The sequence below is a fragment of the Oncorhynchus kisutch genome, unplaced genomic scaffold (genome assembly GCF_002021735.2).
Source record: "Oncorhynchus kisutch isolate 150728-3 unplaced genomic scaffold, Okis_V2 Okis06b-Okis10b_hom, whole genome shotgun sequence".
NCBI lineage: Eukaryota > Metazoa > Chordata > Actinopteri > Salmoniformes > Salmonidae > Oncorhynchus > Oncorhynchus kisutch.
In genome coordinates, this window is record NW_022261983.1 from 15,573,075 (window position 1) to 15,598,218 (window position 25,144).

The 25,144-nt window shown below is 41.8% G+C and overlaps 1 protein-coding gene across 6 annotated transcripts in view; it reads left to right on the plus strand.

The window, feature by feature from the left end:
* The window catches only part of LOC109885559 (myosin-11-like), a 110,643-nt gene that overhangs the window by 3,150 nt on the left and 82,349 nt on the right, over window positions 1-25,144 (plus strand). For 4 of the 6 annotated variants that reach the window (XR_004206812.1, XR_004206813.1, XM_031813920.1 and 1 more), the window contains exons 2-11: window positions 2,252-2,480; window positions 2,997-3,167; window positions 4,744-4,900; window positions 11,583-11,610; window positions 12,604-12,706; window positions 13,430-13,450; window positions 19,705-19,737; window positions 20,322-20,414; window positions 24,282-24,345; window positions 24,915-25,013. Coding sequence is in view for 4 of the 6 variants with exons in the window: in XM_031813920.1 (XP_031669780.1) it covers window positions 2,313-2,480; window positions 2,997-3,167; window positions 4,744-4,900; window positions 11,583-11,610; window positions 12,604-12,706; window positions 13,430-13,450; window positions 19,705-19,737; window positions 20,322-20,414; window positions 24,282-24,345; window positions 24,915-25,013 (937 nt within the window). In the remaining 2 variants the exon portion in view is untranslated. The remainder of the gene's footprint in view (window positions 1-2,251; window positions 2,481-2,996; window positions 3,168-4,743; window positions 4,901-11,582; window positions 11,611-12,603; window positions 12,707-13,429; window positions 13,451-19,704; window positions 19,738-20,321; window positions 20,415-24,281; window positions 24,346-24,914; window positions 25,014-25,144) is intronic. The other 2 variants (XM_031813918.1, XM_031813919.1) reach the window with 2 other exon arrangements.

Consider the following 25,144-nt stretch of genomic DNA (forward strand, 5'->3'; position numbering starts at 1 on the left):
CTTAACTGACTTGCCTAGTTAAATAACTGTTAAATAAACAAATAAATAGATGTTAATGCTGAGACCAGAGACTAAGTGGCCTAGTGACTGACTGAATGAAAGGTCATCATGTTGGTGTCAACAGTAACGCTAGGCTGGAGCTGGCCACAGGAGAGGAGACACTGACTGGACACACAGTTCCCTTATAAGGAATAGAAGTGGTTAAGTCCCTGGCTGTGCCCTTAATCTTATGGGCCCTGGTCAAAAGTAGTGCACTACGTAGGGACTAGGATGCCATTTGGGACGCAAACCCCCTAGCATCTCTCTGTATAGGGCCTCAACCAAACATGGTCATCGTTATCGTCCTCTCAGCATGGCTTATCAACCGCTGTTTCAAGGTTTTATAGCTGCAGTTATCCTGCTGATATTTTACATATTCTATGGCGTCGTGGTCATGGGCAGGCGGAGCTGGGCTGCTGCAAAGCCTTGTGGGTCCTGTGACCCGTAGCAGGGAGAGAAGAAGAGCTGTCAGTGAGTAATGATGACGTGGACTATGCAGTTCACTATATGAAGAGGGGGTTACCTGAGAGGCAGATTGATAAGTGAGGCTGTACTGTTTATCTTTATTTATTTATGTGGTTGTAGGAGATTGGGAATGAGAACCTGAATAAATCAAAAATTAATTGAGATTGAAACTGAAGCTGTAGACCGATATAACGAGGCATTGGAGGATGAATTTAAAATGTGCTGTTAAACCACAGAGTGATACAGAGAGAGAGAAAGAGAGAGAGAGGGGGAAGAGAGAGGGGAAGAGAGAGACTGGACACAGACAGACATACAGACGGACAGACCGTTGGAATGTTTCTGAGGTCTAAAGTAGCATTTCCTATTAATTGTTGTGATTGTTGTTGTTTGAGTTGATGTTTTGTGAATTCCTCATCATCATCAGAGGGATAGTTATAACATCATACTCTCTCCCCCTCTTCCTATATCTCTCCTTCTCCTCCTATATCTCTCCTTCTCTTCCTACATCTCTCCTTCTCCTCCTCTCTCCTTCTCCTCCTCTCTTCATCTCTCCCCCTCTTCCTATATCTCTCCTTCTCCTCTCTTCCTATATCTCTCCTTCTCCTCCTCTTCATCTCTCCCTCTCTTCCTATATCTCTTCTCCTCCTCTCTTCATCTCTCCCCCTCTTCCTATATCTCTCTTTCTCCTCCTCTCTTCCTATATCTCTTCATCTCTCCCTCTCTTCCTATCTCTCCTTCTCCTCCTCTCTTCCTATATCTCTCATTCTCACCTCTCTTCATCTCTCCCCCTCTTCCTATATCTCTCCTTCTCCTCCTCTCTTCCTATATCTCTCCTTCTCCTCCTCTCTTCATCTCTCCCCCTCTTCCTATATCTCTCCTTCTCCTCCTCTCTTCCTATATCTCTCCTTCTCCTCCTCTCTTCATCTCTCACCCTCTTCCTATATCTCTCCTTCTCCTCCTCTCTTCCTATATCTCTCCTTCTCCTCCTCTCTTCATCTCTCCCCCTCTTCCTATATCTCTCCTTCTCCTCCTCTCTTCCTATATCTCTCCTTCTCCTCCTCTCTTCATCTCTCCCCCTCTTCCTATATCTCTCCTTCTCCTCCTCTCTTCCTATATCTCTCCTTCTCCTCCTCTCTTCATCTCTCCCCCTCTTCCTATATCTCTCCTTCCCCTCCTCTCTTCATCTCTCCCCCTCTTCCTATATCTCTCCTTCTCCTCCTCTCTTCCTATATCTCTCCTTCTCCTCCTCTCTTCATCTCTCCCTCTCTTCCTATATCTCTCTTTCTCCTCCTCTCTTCCTATATCTCTTCATCTCTCCCCCTCTTCCTATATCTCTCCTTCTCCTCCTCTCTTCCTATATCTCTCCTTCTCCTCATCTCTCCCTCTCTTCCTATATCTCTCTTTCTCCTCCTCTCTTCCTATATCTCTTCATCTCTCCCCCTCTTCCTATATCTCTCCTTCTCCTCCTCTCTTCCTATATTTCTCCTTCTCCTCCTCTCTTCATCTCTCCCTCTCTTCCTATATCTCTCTTTCTCCTCCTCTCTTCCTATATCTCTACTCCTCTCTTCATCTCTCCCTCTTTTCCTATATCTCTCTTTCTCCTCCTCTCTTCCTATATCTCTCCTCCTCTCTTCATATCTCCCCCTCTTCCTATATCTCTCCTCCTCTCTTCATATCTCCCCCTCTTCCTATATCTCTCCTTCTCCCTCTCTCCCTTTTCCTCTCTCTTTCTCTCCCTCTCCCTCAGCTTTGAGACCGACCCTCCAATCACAGACGACCTTCCTGTCACCGACGACGACCTTCCCAAGATGGCTGCCGACTCCGCCTCTGACGACAGCAAGTTCCTGCGGCAGGATGACGACTTCAGGAACAGTGGTGTGGGGCAGGCTGATTGGTCGGCCAAGAAGATGGTGTGGATCCCGTCAGAGAAGGAGGGGTTTGAGGCCGCCAGCATCAAGGAGGAGAAGGGAGACGATGTAAGGATGTTACACCCCAAATGGCACCCTATTCCCTATATAGTACACTACTTTTCACCAGGGCCCTAGTAAATCTTCCTCCTCCTCTTCTTCCTTATCTTCTTCTTCCTCCTCCTCATCCTCCACCTCCTCATCTTCCTCCTCGTCCTCCACCTCCTCATCTTCCTCCTCATCCTCATTTTCCTCCTCTTCCTCCTTTTCCTCTCCCTCCTCTTCATCTTTTTCATCCTCTTCCTCCTTCCCCTCCTTTTTCTCCTCTTCATATTTTTCCTCCTCCTCCTCCTCTTCCTCCTTCCTCCCCTCTTCATCTTTTTCCTCCTCTTCCTCCTTCTCATCCTTTCTCCTCTTCTTCCTCCTCCTCTTCCTCCACCTACTCATCTTCCTCCTCATTTCCCTCCTCTTCTTCCTTTTCCTCCTGCTCCTGATCTTCATCCTCCTCTTCCTCCTTCTCCTCCTCTTCATCTTTTTCCTCCTCTTCCTCCTTCTCCTCTTCCTGTTCTTCCTCCTCCTCTCCAGGTGCTGGTAGAGTTGGCTAACGGTAGGAAAGCGACAGTCAACAAGGATGATATCCAGAAGATGAACCCTCCTAAGTTCAGTAAGGTGGAGGACATGGCAGCTCTGACCTGTCTCAACGAGGCCTCTGTCCTCCACAACCTCAAAGAGAGGTACTTCTCCAGCCTCATCTACGTGAGTACACTCTTACAACAAATGGGTTCCAAAAGCGTTCTTCAGTCCCCATAGGAGAAGCCTTTTGGGTCCCATGTAGAAACCTCTGTGGAAAGGGTCCTATATGGAACCCAAAAGGGTTCTCCCTGGAACCAAAAGGGTTCTCCCTGGAACCAAAAGGGTTCTCCCTGGAACCAAAAGGGTTCTACCTGGAACCCAAAAAGTGTTATTCAAAGGGTTCTCCTATGGGGACAGCCGAAGATCCATTTTAGGTTCTAGATAGCACTTATTTGTTCACCTTTTACTGCAGTGGGCTAAATCAGCGCCACACAGAGTGTTTCTGGGTAATCTGAAACAAATCTACTTTGAAACAAAAGTATACACCTCACACACATGGTTATGGGCTTGAACAGAAGAAGACCCACATGGTTATGGGCTTTAACAGAAGAAGACCCACATGGTTATGGGCTTGAACAGAAGAAGACCCACATGGTTATGGGTTTAAACAGAAGAAGACCCACATGGTTATGGGTTTAAACAGAAGAAGACCCACATGGTTATGGGTTTAAACAGAAGAAGACCCACATGGTTATGGGTTTAAACAGAAGAAGACCCACATGGTTATGGGTTTAAACAGAAGAAGACCCACATGGTTATGGGCTTGAACAGAAGAAGACCCACATGGTTATGGGCTTGAACAGAAGAAGACCCACATGGTTATGGGCTTGAACAGAAGAAGACCCACATGGTGATGGGCTTTAACAGAAGAAGACCCACATGGTTATGGGCTTGAACAGAAGAAGACCCACATGGTTATGGGCTTGAACAGAAGAAGACCCACATGGTTATGGGCTTGAACAGAAGAAGACCCACATGGTTATGGGGTTTAACAGAAGAAGACACACATGGTGATGGGCTTGAACAGAAGAAGACCCACATGGTTATGGGCTTGAACAGAAGAAGACCCACATGGTTATGGGGTTTAACAGAAGAAGACACACATGGTGATGGGCTTTAACAGAAGAAGACCCCTGAACCATGTCAGATACAGAGTTGAAATGTATTACATGTTGAGTTTGTATCCCAGTATTACACTTTATATACATCACAGAAGACTGGAATCTAACAAAAACGTTTGACGAAGAAACACAGAATTCTCAGCGGGTTTTTATGAATAGTGTTTATAAAATGATTAATAATATGAATAACATTCCACCCATGAGGCCACTGGAGGGTGATTTGGTCATTTGACTGCAGGAAACGCATACAAGTGTATAGACAATATCCGTATAGACACACACACACACACAAAAATGATGATTTGGTTTTAGCTCTATGTTGATCCTAACCTTTCCTCCTCCTCCTCCTCTTCATCATCTTCCTCCTTTTTCTCCCCTGCTCTCTTCCTCCTCTTGCCCCTCTCCTCCCCTCTTTCTCCTATCACCTCCTCCTCCTTTCTTCCTTCTCCCCTCCTCCATCCTCCCTCCTCCTCTCCTCCATCCTCTTCCTTCCCCTCCACTCCCCTCCTCTTCCTCCCTCCTCCATCCTCCCTCCTCCTCTCCTTCCCCTCCTCTCCTTCCCCTCCTCTCTTCTCCAGACGTATTCAGGTCTGTTCTGTGTGGTGGTGAACCCCTATAAGATGCTTCCTATCTACTCAGAGAAGATCATTCAGATATATAAGGGGAAGAAACGCCACGAGGTTCCTCCTCATATCTACTCCATCACTGATAACGCTTACAGGAACATGATGCAAGGTGAGAGCGAGAGAGAGCGAGAGAGAGAGAGCGAGAGAGAGAGAGAGAGAGAGAGGGAGAGAGAGAGAGAGAGAGAGAGAGAGATTGTATAGGTGTGTGTGTGTGTCATTTAATGAATGTTATAGAAATGGGACAATACAGTTTAATTGAGGACAGGCGATACAGCATTGAATGTCTAGAGATATCTGTCTGGTCTAGCAGTGGATTTAACCTTAAACTTGCCTTCCAAATGCCTTCCTTGCCTTCCTGGTATTCCCTATATAGATCACTACTTTTCACCTTGGCCCTACTCCCTATATAGTTCCCTACTTTAGCCCTACCAGAGCCCTATTCCCTATATAGTGCGTAAGTCAGCTTTTCACAAGAGCAGATCAAATGAAATATAATTGTATTTGTCACATGCTTTGTGAACAACCGGTGTAGACTAACAGTGAAAAGCTGACTTACGTCCCCAACAATGAAGAGAGAAGATGAGATGCAAATTATACTAATAATAATAATAAATACACAATGATTAATGATAACTTATATACACGGGGTACCAGTACCTAGTCAATGATAACTATATATACACGGGGTACCAGTACCTAGTCAATGATAACTTATATACACGGGGTACCAGTACCTAGTCAATGATACCTTATATACACGGGGTACCAGTACCTAGTCAATGATACCTTATATACATGGGGTACCAGTACCTAGTCAATGATAACTTATATACACGGGGTACCAGTACCTAGTCAATGATACCTTATATACATGGGGTACCAGTACCTAGTCAATGATACCTTATATACACGGGGTACCAGTACCTAGTCAATGATACCTTATATACACGGGGTACCAGTACCTAGTCAATGATAACTTATATACACGGGGTACCAGTACCTAGTCAATGATAACTATATATACACAGGGTACCAGTACCTAGTCAATGATAACTATATATACACGGGGTACTAGTACCTAGTCAATGATACCTTATATACACGGGGTACCAGTACCTAGTCAATGATAACTTATATACACGGGGTACCAGTACCTAGTCAATGATAACTTATATACACGGGGTACCAGTACCTAGTCAATGATAACTATATATACACGGGGTACTAGTACCTAGTCAATGATACCTTATATACACGGGGTACCAGTACCTAGTCAATGATAACTTATATACACGGGGTACCAGTACCTAGTCAATGATACCTTATATACACGGGGTACCAGTACCTAGTCAATGATAACTTATATACACGGGGTACCAGTACCTAGTCAATGATAACTATATATACACAGGGTACCAGTACCTAGTCAATGATAACTATATATACACAGGGTACCAGTACCTAGTCAATGATAACTATATATACACGGGGTACCAGTACCTAGTCAATGATAACTATATATACACAGGGTACCAGTACCTAGTCAATGATAACTTATATACACGGGGTACCAGTACCTAGTCAATGATAACTATATATACACGGGGTACCAGTACCTAGTCAATGATAACTATATATACACAGGGTACCAGTACCTAGTCAATGATAACTATATATACACGGGGTACCAGTACCTAGTCAATGATAACTATATATACACGGGGTACCAGTACCTAGTCAATGATAACGTATATACACGGGGTACCAGTACCTAGTCAATGATAACTATATATACACGGGGTACCAGTACCTAGTCAATGATAACTTATATACACGGGGTACCAGTACCTAGTCAATGATAACTATATATACACGGGGTACCAGTACCTAGTCAATGATACCTTATGTACACGGGGTACCAGTACCTAGTCAATGATACCTTATATACACGGGGTACCAGTACCTAGTCAATGATAACTATATATACACGGGGTACCAGTACCTAGTCAATGATAACTATATATACATGGGGTACCAGTACCTAGTCAATGATAACTTATATACACGGGGTACCAGTACCTAGTCAATGATAACTATATATACACGGGGTACCAGTACCTAGTCAATGATAACTTATATACACGGGGTACCAGTACCTAGTCAATGATAACTATATATACACGGGGTACCAGTACCTAGTCAATGATACCTTATATACACGGGGTACCAGTACCTAGTCAATGATAACTTGGTTATGTATACGGGGTACCAGTACCTAGTCAATGATAACTATATATACACGGGGTACCAGTACCTAGTCAATGATAACTTATATACACGGGGTACCAATGATAACTTATATACACGGGGTACCAGTACCTAGTCAATGATAACTATATATACACGGGGTACCAGTACTGAGTCAATGATACCTTATATACACGGGGTACCAGTACCTAGTCAATGATACCTTATATACACGGGGTACCAGTACCTAGTCAATGATACCTTATATACACGGGGTACCAGTACCTAGTCAATGATACCTTATATACATGGGGTACCAGTACCTAGTCAATGATACCTTATATACACGGGGTACCAGTACCTAGTCAATGATGACTTGGTTATGTATACGGGGTACCAGTACCTAGTCAATGATAACTATATATACACGGGGTACCAGTACCTAGTCAATGATAACTTATATACACGGGGTACCAGTACCTAGTCAATGATAACTTGGTTATGTATACGGGGTACCAGTACCCAGTCAATGATAACTATATATACACGGGGTACCAGTACCCAGTCAATGATAACTATATATACACGGGGTACCAGTACTGAGGCAATGATAACTATATATACACGGATTACCAGTACCCAGTCAATGATAACTATATATACACGGGGTACCAGTACCCAGTCAATGATAACTATATATACACGGGGTACCAGTACCCAGTCAATGATAACTTATATACACGGGGTACCAGTACTGAGTCAATGATAACTTATATACACGGGGTACCAGTACTGAGTCAATGATAACTTATATACACGGGGTACCAGTACTGAGTAAATGATACCTTATATACACGGGGTACCAGTACCTAGTCAATGATACCTTATATACATGGGGTACCAGTACCTAGTCAATGATACCTTATATACACGGGGTACCAGTACCTAGTCAATGATAACTTGGTTATGTATACGGGGTACCAGTACCTAGTCAATGATAACTATATATACACGGGGTACCAGTACCTAGTCAATGATAACTTATATACACGGGGTACCAGTACCTAGTCAATGATAACTTGGCTATGTATACGGGGTACCAGTACCCAGTCAATGATAACTATATATACACGGGGTACCAGTACCCAGTCAATGATAACTATATATACACGGGGTACCAGTACTGAGGCAATGATAACTATATATACACGGATTACCAGTACCCAGTCAATGATAACTATATATACACGGGGTACCAGTACCCAGTCAATGATAACTATATATACACGGGGTACCAGTACCCAGTCAATGATAACTTATATACACGGGGTACCAGTACTGAGTCAATGATAACTTATATACATGGGGTAGCAGTACTGAGTCAATGATAACTTATATACACGGGGTACCAGTACTGAGTCAATGATAACTTATATACACGGGGTACCAGTACCCAGTCAATGATAACTTATATACACGGGGTACCAGTACTGAGTCAATGATAACTTATATACACGGGGTACCAGTACTGAGTCAATGATAACTTGGTTATATACACGGGGTACCAGTACCTAGTCAATGGTAACTTGGTTATATACACGGGGTACCAGTACCTAGTCAATGGTAACTTGGTTATATACACGGGGTACCAGTACCAAGACAATGATAACTTGGTTATATACACGGGGTACCAGTACTGAGTCAATGATAACTTGGTTATATACACAGGGTACCAGTACCTAGTCAATGATAACTTGGTTATATACACAGAGTACCAGTACCTAGTCAATGATAACTTGGTTATATACACAGGGTACCAGTACTGAGTCAATGATAACTTGGTTATATACACAGGGTACCGGTACTGAGTCAATGATAACTTGGTTATGTACACAGGGTACCAGTACCTAAAAATTATTTTTCAACCACTCCACAAATTTCGTGTTAACAAACTATAGTTTTGGCAAGTTGGTTAGGACATCTACTTTGTGCATGACACAAGTCATTTTTCCAACAATTGTTTACAGACAGATTATTTCACTTATAATTCACTATATCAGAATTCCAGTGGGTCAGAAGTTTACTTACACTAAGTTGACTGTGCCTTTAAACAGCTTGGAAAATTCCAGAAAATGATGTCATGGCTTTAGAAGCTTCTGATAGGCTAATTGACATAATTTGAGTCAATTGGAGATGTACCTCTGGATGTATTTCAAGGCCTACCTTCGAACTCAGTGCCTCTTTGCTTGACATCATGGGAAAATCTAAAGAAATCAGCCAAGACCCCAGAAAAAAATGTTGACCTCCACAAGTCTGGTTCATCCTTGGGAAACATTTCCAAACGCCTGAAGGTACCACGTTCATCGGTGTAAACAATAGTACGCAAGTATAAACACGCCGCCGTCATACCGCTCAGGAAGGAGACGCATTCTGTCCCCTAGAGATGAGCGTACTTTGGTGCGAAAAGTGCTAATCAATTCCAGAACAACAGTAAAGGACCTTGTGAAGATTCTGGAGGAAACAGGTACAAAAGTATCTATATCCACAGTAAAACGAGTCCTATATCGACATAACCTGAAAGGCCGCTCAGCAAGGAAGAAGCCACTGCTCCAAAAACGCCATAAAAAAGCCAGACTATGGTTTGCAATTGCACATGGGCACAAAGATCGTACTTTTTGGAGAAATGTCCTCTGGTCTGATGAACAAAAATAGAACTGTTTGGCCATAATGACCGGAAATGGAGGAAAAAGGGGGAGGCTTGCGAGCCGAAGAACACCATCCCAACCATGAAGCACGGGGGTGGCAGCATCATGTTGTGGGGGTGCTTTGCTGCAGGAGGGACTGGTGCACTTCACAAAATAGATGGCATCATGAGGAAGGGAATGAAGTGGCTATATTGAAGCAGCATCTCAGGACAACAGTCAGGAAGTTAAAGCTTGGTCGCAAATGGGTCTTCCAAATGGACAATGACCCCAAGCATGCTTCCAAAGTTGTGGCAAAACGGCTTAATGACAACAAAGTCAAGGTATTGGAGTTGTCATCACAAAGCCCTGACCTCAATCCTATAGAAAATTTGTGGGCAGAACTGAAAAACTGTGTGCGAGCAAGGAGGCCTACAAACCTGACTCAGTTACACCAGCTCTGTCAGGAGGAATGGGCCAAAATTCACCCAACTTATTGTGGGAGGCTTGTGGAAGTCTACCCAAAATGTTTGACCCAAGTTAAACAATTTAAAGGCAATGCTACCAAATACTAATTGAGTGTATGTAAACTTCTGACCCACTGGGAATGTGATGAAAGTGCTGAAATAAATCATTCTCTCTACAATTATTCTGACATTTCACATTCTTAAAATAAAGTGGTGATCCTAACTGACCTAAGACAGGGAATGATTACTAGGACTAAATGTCAGGAATTGTGAAAAACTGAATTTAAATGTATTTAGCTAAGGTGTATGTAAACTTCCGACTTAGAGATCTGTACATATAGGTAGTGGTAAAGTGACTAGGAAACAGGATAGCGATTAAACAGACAGAACTATTTTGGGTTCCATGTAGAACCCTTTCCACAGAGTGTACTACATAGAACCCAAAAGTAGCGCATTGTTTAGGGAATAGGATACAATTCCAGACAGAACCCAAATCCTACTGGTCCAGTTTCCTGCCATCAGAAAGGGGGGGGTGATCTCCAAAATACCCAGACATGGAGCAGGTTACCAAAGTTACCTTCCTCCAGTAGCCCTCTCCATCCCCCTGCTATTTTTAGAGAGAGAGAGAGAGAGAGAGAGAGAGAGAGAGAGAGAAAATATCCAGACATGAAGTCTGTCTGTGTGTGTTAAGTTGTGTGTGATAAGGTGTGTGTAGGTGTATGTATGTGTGTGTGTGTTTCAAAATACCATACATGGAGCAGGTTACCAAGGTTACCTTCCTCCAGTAGCCCTCTCCATCCCCCTGCTATTTTTAGCCAATATTGAGTGACAGCGAAGTTAATCTGGTGCAGAAATAGATTTAGGGAAGCTGTTCCTGGCCTCTAGCCTTTCCTCTATGTGTGAGTGAACAGAGCACCTTGAGTTCATGTTTGGTGTGTTCAGCTTGGCTTCAACTGTCCTGCCTGAACCTATCTCTCTCCCTCTGTTCCCCTTCTCTGCTTCTCTCTCTCTCCCCCTCCCTCCCTCTCTCTCTCCCTCTCCCTCCCTCCCTCTCTCTCTCCCTCCTCTCCCTCACCCTCTCTCCCTCTCCCTCTCCCTCTTCTCCCTCACCCTCTCTCCATCTCCCTCCTTCCCTATCTCTCCTTCCCCCTTATCTCCCCTTCCCTCTCTCTCCCTCCTCACCCTCTCTCCATCTCCCTCCTTCCCTCTCTCCCTCCCCCTTCTCTCCCCTTCCCTCTCTCTCTCCCCCTCCCTCTCCCCATCCCTCTGTCTCTCTGTCTCTGTCTCTCTCTCCCTCACCCTCTCTCCATCTCCCTCTGTCCCTATCTCTCCCTCCCTCTCCCCTACCCTCTCTCCCTTTCTCCCTCCCTCCCTTTCTCTCTGTCTTTCTCCACAGAGCGTGAGGACCAGTCAATTCTGTGCACGTGAGTCCAAACCTCAAACACAAACATGTTTTTTCCAACACATAACCTTGTTGCCCCATGTACCAGGGATGTGTCCCAAATGTCACCTCATCCCGTGACTTTGGGTCTATCAGGTTCTACATGAGCTAAGCAATGTTCTGACATTTGGAGCATCAACGTTTTCACATCTCAGAATTATTTTGTTCACTGTTAGAATAAAGGGTTCCAAAAGGGTTATTCTGCTGTCCCCATATGAGAACCCTTTTTGGTTCCAGGTAGAACCCTTTTTGGTTCCAGGTAGAACCCTTTTGAGTTTCATTTAGAACCCTCTGTGGAAAGGGTTTCACATGGAACCCAAAAGGGTTCTGCCTGGAACCAAAAAGGGTTCTACCTGGAACCAAAAAGGGTTCTACCTGGAACCAAAAAGGGTTCTTCAAAGGGCTCTTAAAATAGTACGCCTATTGGGGACAGAAGAAGAACCCTTTTAGGTTCTAGATAGCACCTGTTTTCTAAGAGCGTAGTGAATTCTTCTTTCATAACGAATTAAGGTCGTCACCTTAAAGGTACATAAAGTGCAGAGTATCAAAATCTTGAGACATTTGTAAATAGTTTTTTTGGGGGGGGTACATCTGCAGATAGAACCCTATGGTTCTGAAATGTCAATCTGGGTTCAGGCATAAGTTTCTATCTGACACTTCTGAATTAGACAGAGGTGAGTCTGGAACCCTGTCCCTCTCCTCCCTAACACCCCGTCTCTCTCCTCTCTACCCCACCAGAGGTGAGTCTGGACCCCTGTCCCTCTCCTCCCTAACACCCTATCCCTCTCTCTCTAACTCCCTGTCTCTCTCCTCTCTACCCCACCAGAGGTGAGTCTGGACCCCTGTCCCTCTCCTCCCTAACACCCTATCCCTCTCTCTCTTAACCCCCTGTCTCCTCTCTACCCCACCAGAGGTGAGTCTGGAGCCCTGTCCCTCTCTCTCTAACCCCCTGTCTCTCTCCTCTCTACCCCACCAGAGGTGAGTCTGGAGCAGGGAAGACAGAGAACACAAAGAAGGTGATCCAGTATCTGGCGGTGGTGGCTTCCTCTCACAAGGGCAGCAAGAAGGACACTGGAGCTGTGAGTGTTACCTCTAGTGTACAATACAATATGATACACTACAATACACTGATACAATATGATACACTACAATACACTGATACAATATGATACACTACAATACACTGGGGCTGTGAGTGTTACCTCTAGTGTACAATACAATATGATACACTACAATACACTGATACAATATGATACACTACAATACACTGGAGCTATGAGTGTTACCTCTAGTGTACAATATGACACACTACAATACACTGATACAATATGATACACTACAATACACTGGAGCTGTGAGTGTTACCTCTAGTGTACAATACAATATGATACACTACAATACACTGGAGCTGTGAGTGTTACCTCTAGGGTTGCAAAACCTTCCCAAATGTTCCAGAAATCCTGGATGGAAGTTTCCTGGAATCAGGATGGAATAAGCAGGACATCTAGGAATCATCCAACTGGGATTTCTGGAAAACCTGGGAATTTTGGGAAGTTACAGGAATTTTTACAACCCCTACCTCTACTGTACTCTGCTAAACACATTCAATACAATGTGACCTGTTTAGACCCTCAGAGGATAGCAGCAGATATTGAGTTGATGGAAATTGAACAGAAATGTCTAAACTGTGTAACCCTCTTTGTTTTTACATTGAGAAGAGAACTCATAAGAGACTGTACTTTTATCAATGTTGATAACAAAGCATTTCTTTAACGATGAAAGACATTTCTGTTGTGTGACAGGAGGCGCCAACGCTAGTCAAGGTATGACAACTCTTTCTGTGATGTGGGCGATGCAGACTACTGTAACCTTAACTGACTGTGTGGTAGAAACTACGGCTGCTCTGATTGGTGGACTGCTTCCTCTACAGTTTGTGCTGCTTTGTGCTGCTGGTGGTTTAGGCTTTCTGTCTTCTGCTGAAGAGGCAAATCTCTCAGAATCAATACTGATAGCCAATGAGCTGCTATGGACCCGCCCCCCTAGTTCTATATTTAATACTGATAGCCAATGAGCTGCTATGGACCGCCCCCCTAGTTCTATATTCAATACTGATAGCCAATGAGCTGCTATGGACCCGCCCCCCTAGTTCTATATTTAATACTGATAGCCAATGAGCTGCTATGGACCGCCCCCCTAGTTCTATATTCAATACTGATAGCCAATGAGCTGCTATGGACCGCCCCCCTAGTTCTATATTCAATACTGATAGCCAATGAGCTGCTATGGACCCGCCCCCCTAGCTCTATATTCAATACTGATAGACAATGAGCTGCTATGGCCCTGCCCCCCTAGTTCTATATTCAATACTGATAGCCAATGAGTCGTACTCTAAGTCCTGCTATGGACCCGCCCCCTAGTTCTATATTCAATACTGATAACCCAATGAGCCGTACTCTAAGTCCTGCTATGGACCCGCCCCCCTAGTTCTATATTCAATACTGATAGCCAATGAGCAGTACTCTAAGCCCTGCTATGGACCCGCCCCCTAGTTCTATATTCAATACTGATAGCCAATGAGCAGTACTCTAAGCCCTGCTATGGACCCGCCCCCTAGTTCTATATTCAATACTGATAACCCAATGAGCCGTACTCTAAGTCCTGCTATGGACCCGCCCCCTAGTTCTATATTCAATACTGATAACCCAATGAGCCGTACTCTAAGTCCTGCTATGGACCCGCCCCCCTAGTTCTATATTCAATACTGATAGCCAATGAGCAGTACTCTAAGCCCTGCTATGGACCCGCCCCCTAGTTCTATATTCAATACTGATAACCCAATGAGCCGTACTCTAAGTCCTGCTATGGACCCGCCCCCCTAGTTCTATATTCATATTCTATTTATTCTATATTACCCTTACCCAATCACAGAAGAAGACAGTTTAGGGTTCACATATCAGACACAACCTATTCCCCGAGGATATTACAGAAGAACTGAGTCAGGTTTGTAGATATTACAGAAGAATTACAGAAGAAGAAGAGGAAGAATTTAATTTAAAAAAATAGCTAGTGACAGTGATGAAGTAGGAGAATAGAACAATACTTTGTTGTGTATCATAAATAATACGTTATGCCAGGTTATAATACGTTATGCCAGGTTATAATACGTTATGCCAGGTTATAATACGTTATAATGCGTTATGCCAGGTTATGATACGTTATGATACATTATGCCAGGTTATAATACGTTATGATACGTTATACCAGGTTATAATACGTTATGATACATTATGCCAGGTTATAATACGTTATGATACCTTATGCCAGGTTATAATACGTTATGCCAGGTTATAATACGTTATGATACGTTATGTCAGGTTCTAATACGTTATGCCAGGTTATAATACGTTATGCCAGGTTATAATACGTTATGCCAGGTTATAATACATTATGATACGTTATGCCAGGTTATAATACGTTATGCCAGGTTATAATACGTTATGCCAGGTTATAATACGTTATGCCAGGTTATAATACGTTATGCCAGGTTATAATACGTTATAATACATTATGCCAGGTTATAATACGTTATGCCATGTTATAATACGTTATGCCAGGTTATAATACGTTATGCCAGGTTATAATACATTATACCAGGTTATAATACATTATGATACGTTATGCCAGGTTATAATACGTTATACCAGGTTATAATACGTTATGCCAGGTTATAATACGTTATGATCCGTTATGCCAGGTTATGATACGTTATGCCAGGTTATAATACGTTATGCCAGGTTAAATACGTTATGCCAGGTTATAATACATTATGATACGTTATGCCAGGTTATAATGCGTTATGCCAGGTTATAATACGTTATGCCAGGTTATAATACGTTATAATGCATTATGCCAGGTTATGATACGTTATGCCAGGTTATAATACATTATGCCAGGTTATAATACGTTATGCCAGGTCATAATACGTTATGCCAGGTTATAATACGTTATAATACGTTATACCAGGTTATAATACGTTATGCCAGGTTATAATACGTTATGCCAGGTTATGATACGTTATACCAGGTTATAATACGTTATGCCAGGTTATAATACGTTATAATACGTTATACCAGGTTATAATACGTTATACCAGGTTATAATACGTTATGCCAGGTTATAATACGTTATGCCAGGTTATAATACGTTATGCCAGGTTATAATACGTTATGCCAGGTTATAATACGTTATGCCAGGTTATAATACGTTATGATACGTTATGCCAGGTTATGATACGTTATGCCAGGTTATAATACGTTATACCAGGTTATGATACGTTATGCCAGTTTATAATACGTTATGCCAGGTTATAATACGTTATGCAAGGTTATAATACGTTATGCCAGGTTATAATACGTTATACCAGGTTATGATACGTTATGCCAGGTTATGATACGTTATGCCAGGTTATAATACGTTATGCCAGGTTATGATACGTTATGCCAGGTTATAATACGTTATGCCAGGTTTTAATAAGTTATGCCAGGTTATGATATATTATAATACGTTATGCCAGGTTATAATACGTTATGCCAGGTTATAATACGTTATGCCAGGTTATAATACGTTATGCCAGGTTGAAATATATTATGCCAGATTATGATATATTATGCCAGGTTATAATACGTTATGTCAGGTTATAATACGTTATGCCAGGCTATAATACATTATGCCAGGTTATGATACGTTATGCCAGGTTATAATACGTTATGTCAGGTTATGATACGTTATGCCAGGTTATAATATATTATGCCAGGTTATGCCAGGTTATAATACGTTATGCCAGGTTATAATATGTTATGCCAGGTTATAATACGTTATGCCAGGTTATAATATATTATGCCAGGTTATGATATATTATGCCAGGTTATAATACGTTATGTCAGGTTATAATACGTTATGCCAGGCTATAATACGTTATGCCAGGTTATGATATGTTATGCCAGGTTACAATACGTTATGCCAGGTTATGATACGTTATGCCAGGTTATAATATATTATGCCAGGTTATACCAGGTTATAATACGTTATGCCAGGTTATAATATATTATGTCAGGTTATAATACGTTATGCCAGGCTATAATACGTTATGCCAGGCTATAATACGTTATGCCAGGTTATGATACAATATGCCAGGTTATGATACGTTATGTCAGGTAATAATATATTATGCATGTTATAATACGTTATGCCAGGTTATAATATGTTATGCCAGGTTATGATACGTTATGCCAGGTTATAATACGTTATGCCAGGTTATAATACGTTATGACAGGTTATGATACATTATGCCAGGTTATGATACGTTATGCCAGGTTATAATACGTTATGCCAGGTTATGATACGTTATGCCAGGTTATAATACGTTATGCCAGGTTTTAATAAGTTATGCCAGGTTATGATATATTATAATACGTTATGCCAGGTTATAATACGTTATGCCAGGTTATAATACGTTATGCCAGGTTATAATACGTTATGCCAGGTTGAAATATATTATGCCAGATTATGATATATTATGCCAGGTTATAATACGTTATGTCAGGTTATAATACGTTATGCCAGGCTATAATACGTTATGCCAGGTTATGATATGTTATGCCAGGTTATAATACGTTATGTCAGGTTATGATACGTTATGCCAGGTTATAATATATTATGGCAGGTTATGCCAGGTTATAATACGTTATGCCAGGTTATAATATGTTATGCCAGGTTATGATACGTTATGCCAGGTTACAATACGTTATGCCAGGTTATGATACGTTATGCCAGGTTATAATATATTATGCCAGGTTATACCAGGTTATAATACGTTATGCCAGGTTATAATATATTATGTCAGGTTATAATACGTTATGCCAGGCTATAATACGTTATGCCAGGCTATAATACGTTATGCCAGGTTATGATACAATATGCCAGGTTATGATACGTTATGTCAGGTAATAATATATTATGCATGTTATAATACGTTATGCCAGGTTATAATATGTTATGCCAGGTTATGATACGTTATGCCAGGTTATAATACGTTATGCCAGGTTATAATATGTTATGACAGGTTATGATACATTATGCCAGGTTATGATACGTTATGCCAGGTTATGATATATTATGCCAGGTTATAATACGCTATGCCAGGTTATGATACGTTGTGCCAGGTTATAATACGTTATGCCAGGTTATAATATGTTATGCCAGGTTATAATACGTTATGCCAGGTTATAATACGTTATGCCAGGTTATGATACGTTATGCCAGGTTATAATATATTATGCCAGGTAATGATATATTATGCCAGATTATGATACGTTATGCCAGGTTGTGATACGTTATGCCAGGTTATAATACGTTATGCCAGGTTATAATACGTTATGCCAGGTTATAATACGTTATGCCAGGTTATAATACGTTATGCCAGGTTATGATACGTTATGCCAGGTTATAATATATTATGCCAGGTAATGATATATTATGCCAGATTATGATACGTTATGCCAGGTTGTGATACGTTATGCCAGGTTATGATACATTATGCCAGGTAATGATACATTATGCCAGGTTATGATACGTTATGCCAGGTTATGATACGTTATGCCAGGTTATGCCAGGTAATGATACATTATGCTAGGTTAGATAAGTTATGCCAGGTTATGATACGTTATGCCAGGTTATAATATATTATGCCAGGTTATAATATGTTATGCCAGGTTATAATACGTTATGCCAGGTTATAATACGTTATGCCAGGTTATGCCAGGTTATGATATATTATGCCAGGTTATGATATGTTATGCCAGGTTATAATATATTATGCCAGGTTATGGTACGTTATGCCAGGTTATAATACATTATGCCAGGTTATAATATGTTATGCCAGGTAATGCCAGGTTATAATACGTTATGCCAGCTTATAATACGTTATGCCAGGTTATAATATATTATGCCAGGTTATGATACGTTATTCCAGGTTATAATATATTATGCCAGGTAATGATATATTATGCCAGATTATGATACGTTATGCCAGGTTGTGATACGTTATGCCAGGTTATGATACATTATGCCAGGTTATGCCAGGTAATGATACATTATGCCAGGTTATGATACGTTATGCCAGGTTGTGATACGTTATGCCAGGTTATAATATGTTATGCCAGGTTATAATATGTTATGCCATGTTATAATACGTTATGCCAGGTTATAATGCGTTATGCCAGGTTATAATACGTTATGCCAGGTTATAATACGTTATGCCAGGTTATGATATGTTATGCCAGGTTATGATACGTTATGCCAGGTTATAATATATTATGCCAGGTTATGATACGTTATGCCAGGTTATAATACGCTATGTCAGATTGTGATATATTATGCCAGGTTATGACACGTTATGCCAGGTTATGATATGTTATGCCAGGTTATAATACGCTATGCCAGATTGTGATATATTATGCCAGGTTATGATACGTTATGCCAGGTTATAATATATTATGCCAGGTTATGATACGTTATGCCAGGTTATAATATATTATGCCAGGTTATGCCTGGTTATAATACGCTAAGCCTGGTTATAATACGTTATGATACGTTATGCCAGGTTATAATACATTATGCCAGGTTATAATACGTTATGCCAGGTTATAATATATTATGCCAGGTTATGATACGTTATGCCAGGTTATCATACGTTATGCCAGGTTATAATACGTTATGCCAGGTTATAATACGTTATGCCAGGTTATAATACGCTATGCCAGGTTATGATACGTTATGCCAGGTTATAATGCATTATAATACGTTATGCCAGGTTATCATACGTTATGCCAGGTTATAATACGCTATGCCAGGTTATGATACGTTATGCCAGGTTATAATACATTATAATACGTTATGCAAGGTAATGCCAGGTATTAATACATTATGCCAGGTTATAATGCATTATAATACGTTATGCCTGGTTATAATACATTATAATAGGTTATAATGATCACATCATCCTCTGCCTCCTCTGTAGGAGAAGCCAGAGAAGCCTGGGTCTCTGGCCTATGTGAGTATGAGAGTAGCACCCTATTCCCTATTTAGTGCACTACTTTTGACCACCACCTATAGAGGTCTGGTAAAAGAAGTGCACTGCATATGTAATAGGGTGCCATTTGGGAGTTCATACCTGCATGCTAGCTAGCGTGTCACACCTAGATTAACCGATATGATCTATCTCTCCTGTCCTATAGCATGTGAACACTATTAACTGCTGATGGACCTGTCTGTGTGTTAGAAAGTAGTGGCCTGTATGACATTTAAAATAGTGTGTGAAACATCAAAGTCACCCCATAATAATCTTTTAACGAATCTCTCTGAGTGGTTGCTATGCTACATCTCACTGACTGTGTTTTGCTCTGTGTCTGTTGCACTGCTTGTTAGTGTGCAAAAAAAAAGTGTGTGTCTCTGTTGTCCATTTCTTTGTTGTTGTACAGTGTGACATAACTTGTGTTGTTCTGTCATGTGACATCATTCTCTGGTAATATTCATGAAGTGGAATAATAATTGTGACATCACAATAATTGTGACATCACAGATATGTTGGACATATGTGATTGGTTTTCCTGCTTTCCCCCCGATTTTGCCCTACAGGGGGAGCTAGAGAAGCAGCTGTTGCAGGCTAACCCCATACTGGAAGCCTTCGGGAACGCCAAGACCATCAAGAATGACAACTCCTCACGATTCGTAATTAACTCACAGTTTACACACGCTCAGACACTATTACACACACTTTTCAAACAAAACTATATATTTTTTTTTTAAATGTCAAATTAAATTCATTCATTCATTCCATCGCTCTCTCCACATTACTACTAACATAATTAAAGCTTTTAACTAGAACCCAGTCTTTCCCGGTTTTATTACGCAGTCAGGAAAATCTCCTGGCACCAGTCCCTTGTTATTAGAGTACAGACTGTTAGTCCTTGTCATGACATTTATCAAGAGCTCAGTGCTCATATATACAGTATCCTACATCTCTCTCATCACATATACAGTATCCTACATCTCTCTCCTCACATATACAGTATCCTACATCTCTCCTCATATCAAATCAAAATCAAATCAAATCAAATGTATTTATATAGCCCTTCGTACATCAGCTGATATCTCAAAGTGCTGTACAGAAACCCAGCCTAAAACCCCAAACAGCAAGCAATGCAGGTGGAGAAGCACGGTGGCTAGGAAAAACTCCCTAGAAAGGCCAATACCTAGGAAGAAACCTAGAGAGGAACCAGGCTATGTGGGGTGGCCAGTCCTCTTCTGGCTGTGCCGGGTGGAGATTATAACAGAACATGGTCAAGATGTTCAATGTTCATAAATGACCAGCATGGTCGAATAATAATAAGGCAGAACAGTTGAAACTAGAGCAGCAGCACAGTCAGGTGGAAGTTGAAACTGGAGCAGCAGCATGGCCAGGTAGACTGGGGACAGCAAGGAGTCATCATGTCAGGTAGTCCTGGGGCATGGTCCTAGGGCTCAGGTCAGTTGAAACTGGAACAGCAGCATGGCCAGGTGGACTGGGGACAGCAAGGAGTCATCATGTCAGGTAGTCCTGGGGCATGGTCCTAGGGCTCAGGTCCTCCGAGAGAGAGAAAGAAAGAGAGAAGGAGAGAATTAGAGAACGCACACTTAGATTCACACAGGACACCGAATAGGACAGGAGAAGTACTCCAGATATAACAAACTGACCCCAGCCCCCCGACACATAAACTACTGCAGCATAAATACTGGAGGCTGAGACAGGAGGGGTCAGGAGACACTGTGGCCCCATCCGAGGACACCCCCGGACAGGGCCAAACAGGAAGGATATAACCCCACCCACTTTGCCAAAGCACAGCCCCCACACCACTAGAGGGATATCTTCAACCACCAACTTACCATCCTGAGACAAGGCTGAGTATAGCCCACAAAGATCTCCGCCACGGCACAACCCAAGGGGGGGGGGGGGCGCCAACCCAGACAGGACGACCACAACAGTGAATCAACCCACTCAGGTGACGCACCCCCTCCAGGGACGGCATGAGAGAGCCCCAGCAAGCCAGTGACTCAGCCCCTGTAATAGGGTTAGAGGCAGAGAATCCCAGTGGAAAGAGGGGAACCGGCCAGGCAGAGACAGCAAGGGCGGTTCGTTGCTCCAGAGCCTTTCCGTTCACCTTCCCACTCCTGGGCCAGACTACACTCAATCATATGACCCACTGAAGAGATGAGTCTTCAGTAAAGACTTAAAGGTTGAGACCGAGTTTGCGTCTCTGACATGGGTAGGCAGACCGTTCCATAAAAATGGAGCTCTATAGGAGAAAGCCCTGCCTCCAGCTGTTTGCTTAGAAATTCTAGGGACAATTAGGAGGCCTGCGTCTTGTGACCGTAGCGTACGTATAGGTATGTACGGCAGGACCAAATCAGAGAGATAGGTAGGAGCAAGCCCATGTAATGCTTTGTAGGTTAGCAGTAAAACCTTGAAATCAGCCCTTGCTTTGACAGGAAGCCAGTGTAGAGAGGCTAGCACTGGAGTAATATGATCAAATTTTTTGGTTCTAGTCAGGATTCTAGCAGCCGTATTTAGCACTAACTGAAGTTTATTTAGTGCTTTATCCGGGTAGCCGGAAAATAGAGCATTGCAGTAGTCTAACCTAGAAGTGACAAAAGCATGGATTAATTTTTCTGCATCATTTTTGGACAGAAAGTTTCTGATTTTTGCAATGTTACGTAGATGGAAAAAAGCTGTCCTCGAAATAGTCTTGATATGTTCTTCAAAAGAGAGATCAGGGTCCAGAGTAACGCCGAGGTCCTTCACAGTTTTATTTGAGACGACTGTACAACCATTAAGATTAATTGTCAGATTCAACAGAAGATCTCTTTGTTTCTTGGGACCTAGAACAAGCATCTCTGTTTTGTCCGAGTTTAATAGTAGAAAGTTTGCAGCCATCCACTTCCTTATGTCTGAAACACATGCTTCTAGCGAGGGCAATTTTGGGGCTTCACCATGTTTCATTGAAATGTACAGCTGTGTGTCATCCGCATAGCAGTGAAAGTTTACATTATGTTTTCGAATAACATCCCCAAGAGGTAAAATATATAGTGAAAACAATAGTGGTCCTAAAACGGAACCTTGAGGAACACCGAAATTTACAGTTGATTTGTCAGAGGACAAACCATTCACAGAGACAAACTGATATCTTTCCGACAGATAAGATCTAAACCAGGCCAGAACATGTCCGTGTAGACCAATTTGGGTTTCCAATCTCTCCAAAAGAATGTGGTGATCGATGGTATCAAAAGCAGCACTAAGGTCTAGGAGCACGAGGACAGATGCAGAGCCTCGGTCCGATGCCATTAAAATGTCATTTACCACCTTCACAAGTGCCGTCTCAGTGCTATGATGGGGTCTAAAACCAGACTGAAGCATTTCGTATACATTGTTTGTCTTCAGGAAGGCAGTGAGTTGCTGCGCATATACAGTATCCTACATATCTCTCCTCATATACAGTATCCTACATATCTCTCCTCATATACAGTAACCTACATCTCTCTCCTCATATACAGTATCCTACATATCTCTCCTCATATACAGTAACCTACATCTCTCTCCTCATATATACAGTATCCTACATCTCTCTCCTCATATACAGTATCCTACATCTCTCTCCTCATATACAGTATCCTATACCTCTCCTCACATATACAGTATCCTACATCTCTCTCCTCATATACAGTATCCTACATCTCTCCTCATATACAGTATCCTACATCTCTCTCCTCACATATACAGTATCCTACATCTCTCTCCTCATATATACAGTATCCTACATCTCTCTCCTCATATATACAGTATCCTACATCTCTCTCCTCATATACAGTATCCTATACCTCTCCTCATATATACTGTATCCTACATCTCTCTCCTCATATATACAGTATCCTACATCTCTCTCCTCATATATACAGTATCCTACATCTCTCTCCTCACATATACAGTATCCTACATCTCTCTCCTCATATATACCGTATCCTACATCTCTCTCCACACATACAGTATCCTACATCTCTCTCCCCATATACAGTATCCTACATCTCTCTCCTCATATACAGTATCTTCCATCTCTCTCCTCATATACAGTATCCTACATCTCTCTCCTCATATACAGTATCCTACATCTCTCTCCTCATATATACCGTATCCTACATCTCTCTCCTCACATATACAATATCCTACATCTCTCTCCTCATATATACCGTATCCTACATCTCTCTCCTCCTATATACAGTATCCTACATCTCTCTCCTCATAGACAGTAACCTACATCTCTCTCCTCATATATACAGTATCCTACATCTCTCTCCTCACATATACAGTGTCCTACATCTCTCTCCTCATATACAGTATCCTACATCTCTCTCCTCATATATACAGTAACCTACATCTCTCTCCTCACATATACAGTGTCCTACATCTCTCTCCTCATATACAGTATCCTACATCTCTCTCCTCATATATACAGTAACCTACATCTCTCTCCTCATATACAGTATCCTACATCTCTCTCCTCACAGGGCAAGTTTATTAAGCTCAACTTTGACGTGACCGGATTCCTGGTTGGAGCCAACATCGATACCTGTATCCTAATGAAATATACAGACTCTAAATATACAGACTCTGGGCTCCTCATAGAGATGTATTGTAGGTGTTTAATTAATCTTTTAGAGATTCGGGAGATACAGTGCCTTGCGAAAGTATTCGGCCCCCTTGAACTTTGCGACCTTTTGCCACATTTCAGGCTTCAAACATAAAGATATAAAACTGTATTTTTTTTGTGAAGAATCAACAACAAGTGGGACACAATCATGAAGTGGAACGACATTTATTGGATATTTCAAACTTTTTTAACACACAAAAACTGAAAAATTGGGCGTGCAAAATTATTCAGCCCCTTTACTTTCAGTGCAGCAAACTCTCTCCAGAAGTTGAAGGGGGCCGAATACTTTCGCAAGGCACTGTATTAAACACACAAAAGGGACAGTTTCCCGGACACAGGTTAAACCCTAGTCCTGCACTAAAAAACATGTTCAATTAAGACTTCATATTTATATTTCATGTGTGTCGGGGGAAACTGGCCCAATGTAAAATGCAGTGTCTTGTTCCTGCACCACAGAGGGTTTTGTCTTTGACCCTCCCCTGTCCACCAGACCTGCTGGAGAAGTCTCGCTGTATCCGCCAAGCCAAGATAGAGAGAGCCTTCCATATCTTTTACTACATGGTGGCCGGAGCGAAGGACCAACTAAAGGGTGAGGAGATGGATAGAATGAGATAGATAGATAGATAGATAGATAGATAGATAGATAGATAGATAGATAGATAGATAGATAGATAGATAGATAGATAGATAGATAGATAGATAGATAGATAGATAGAATGA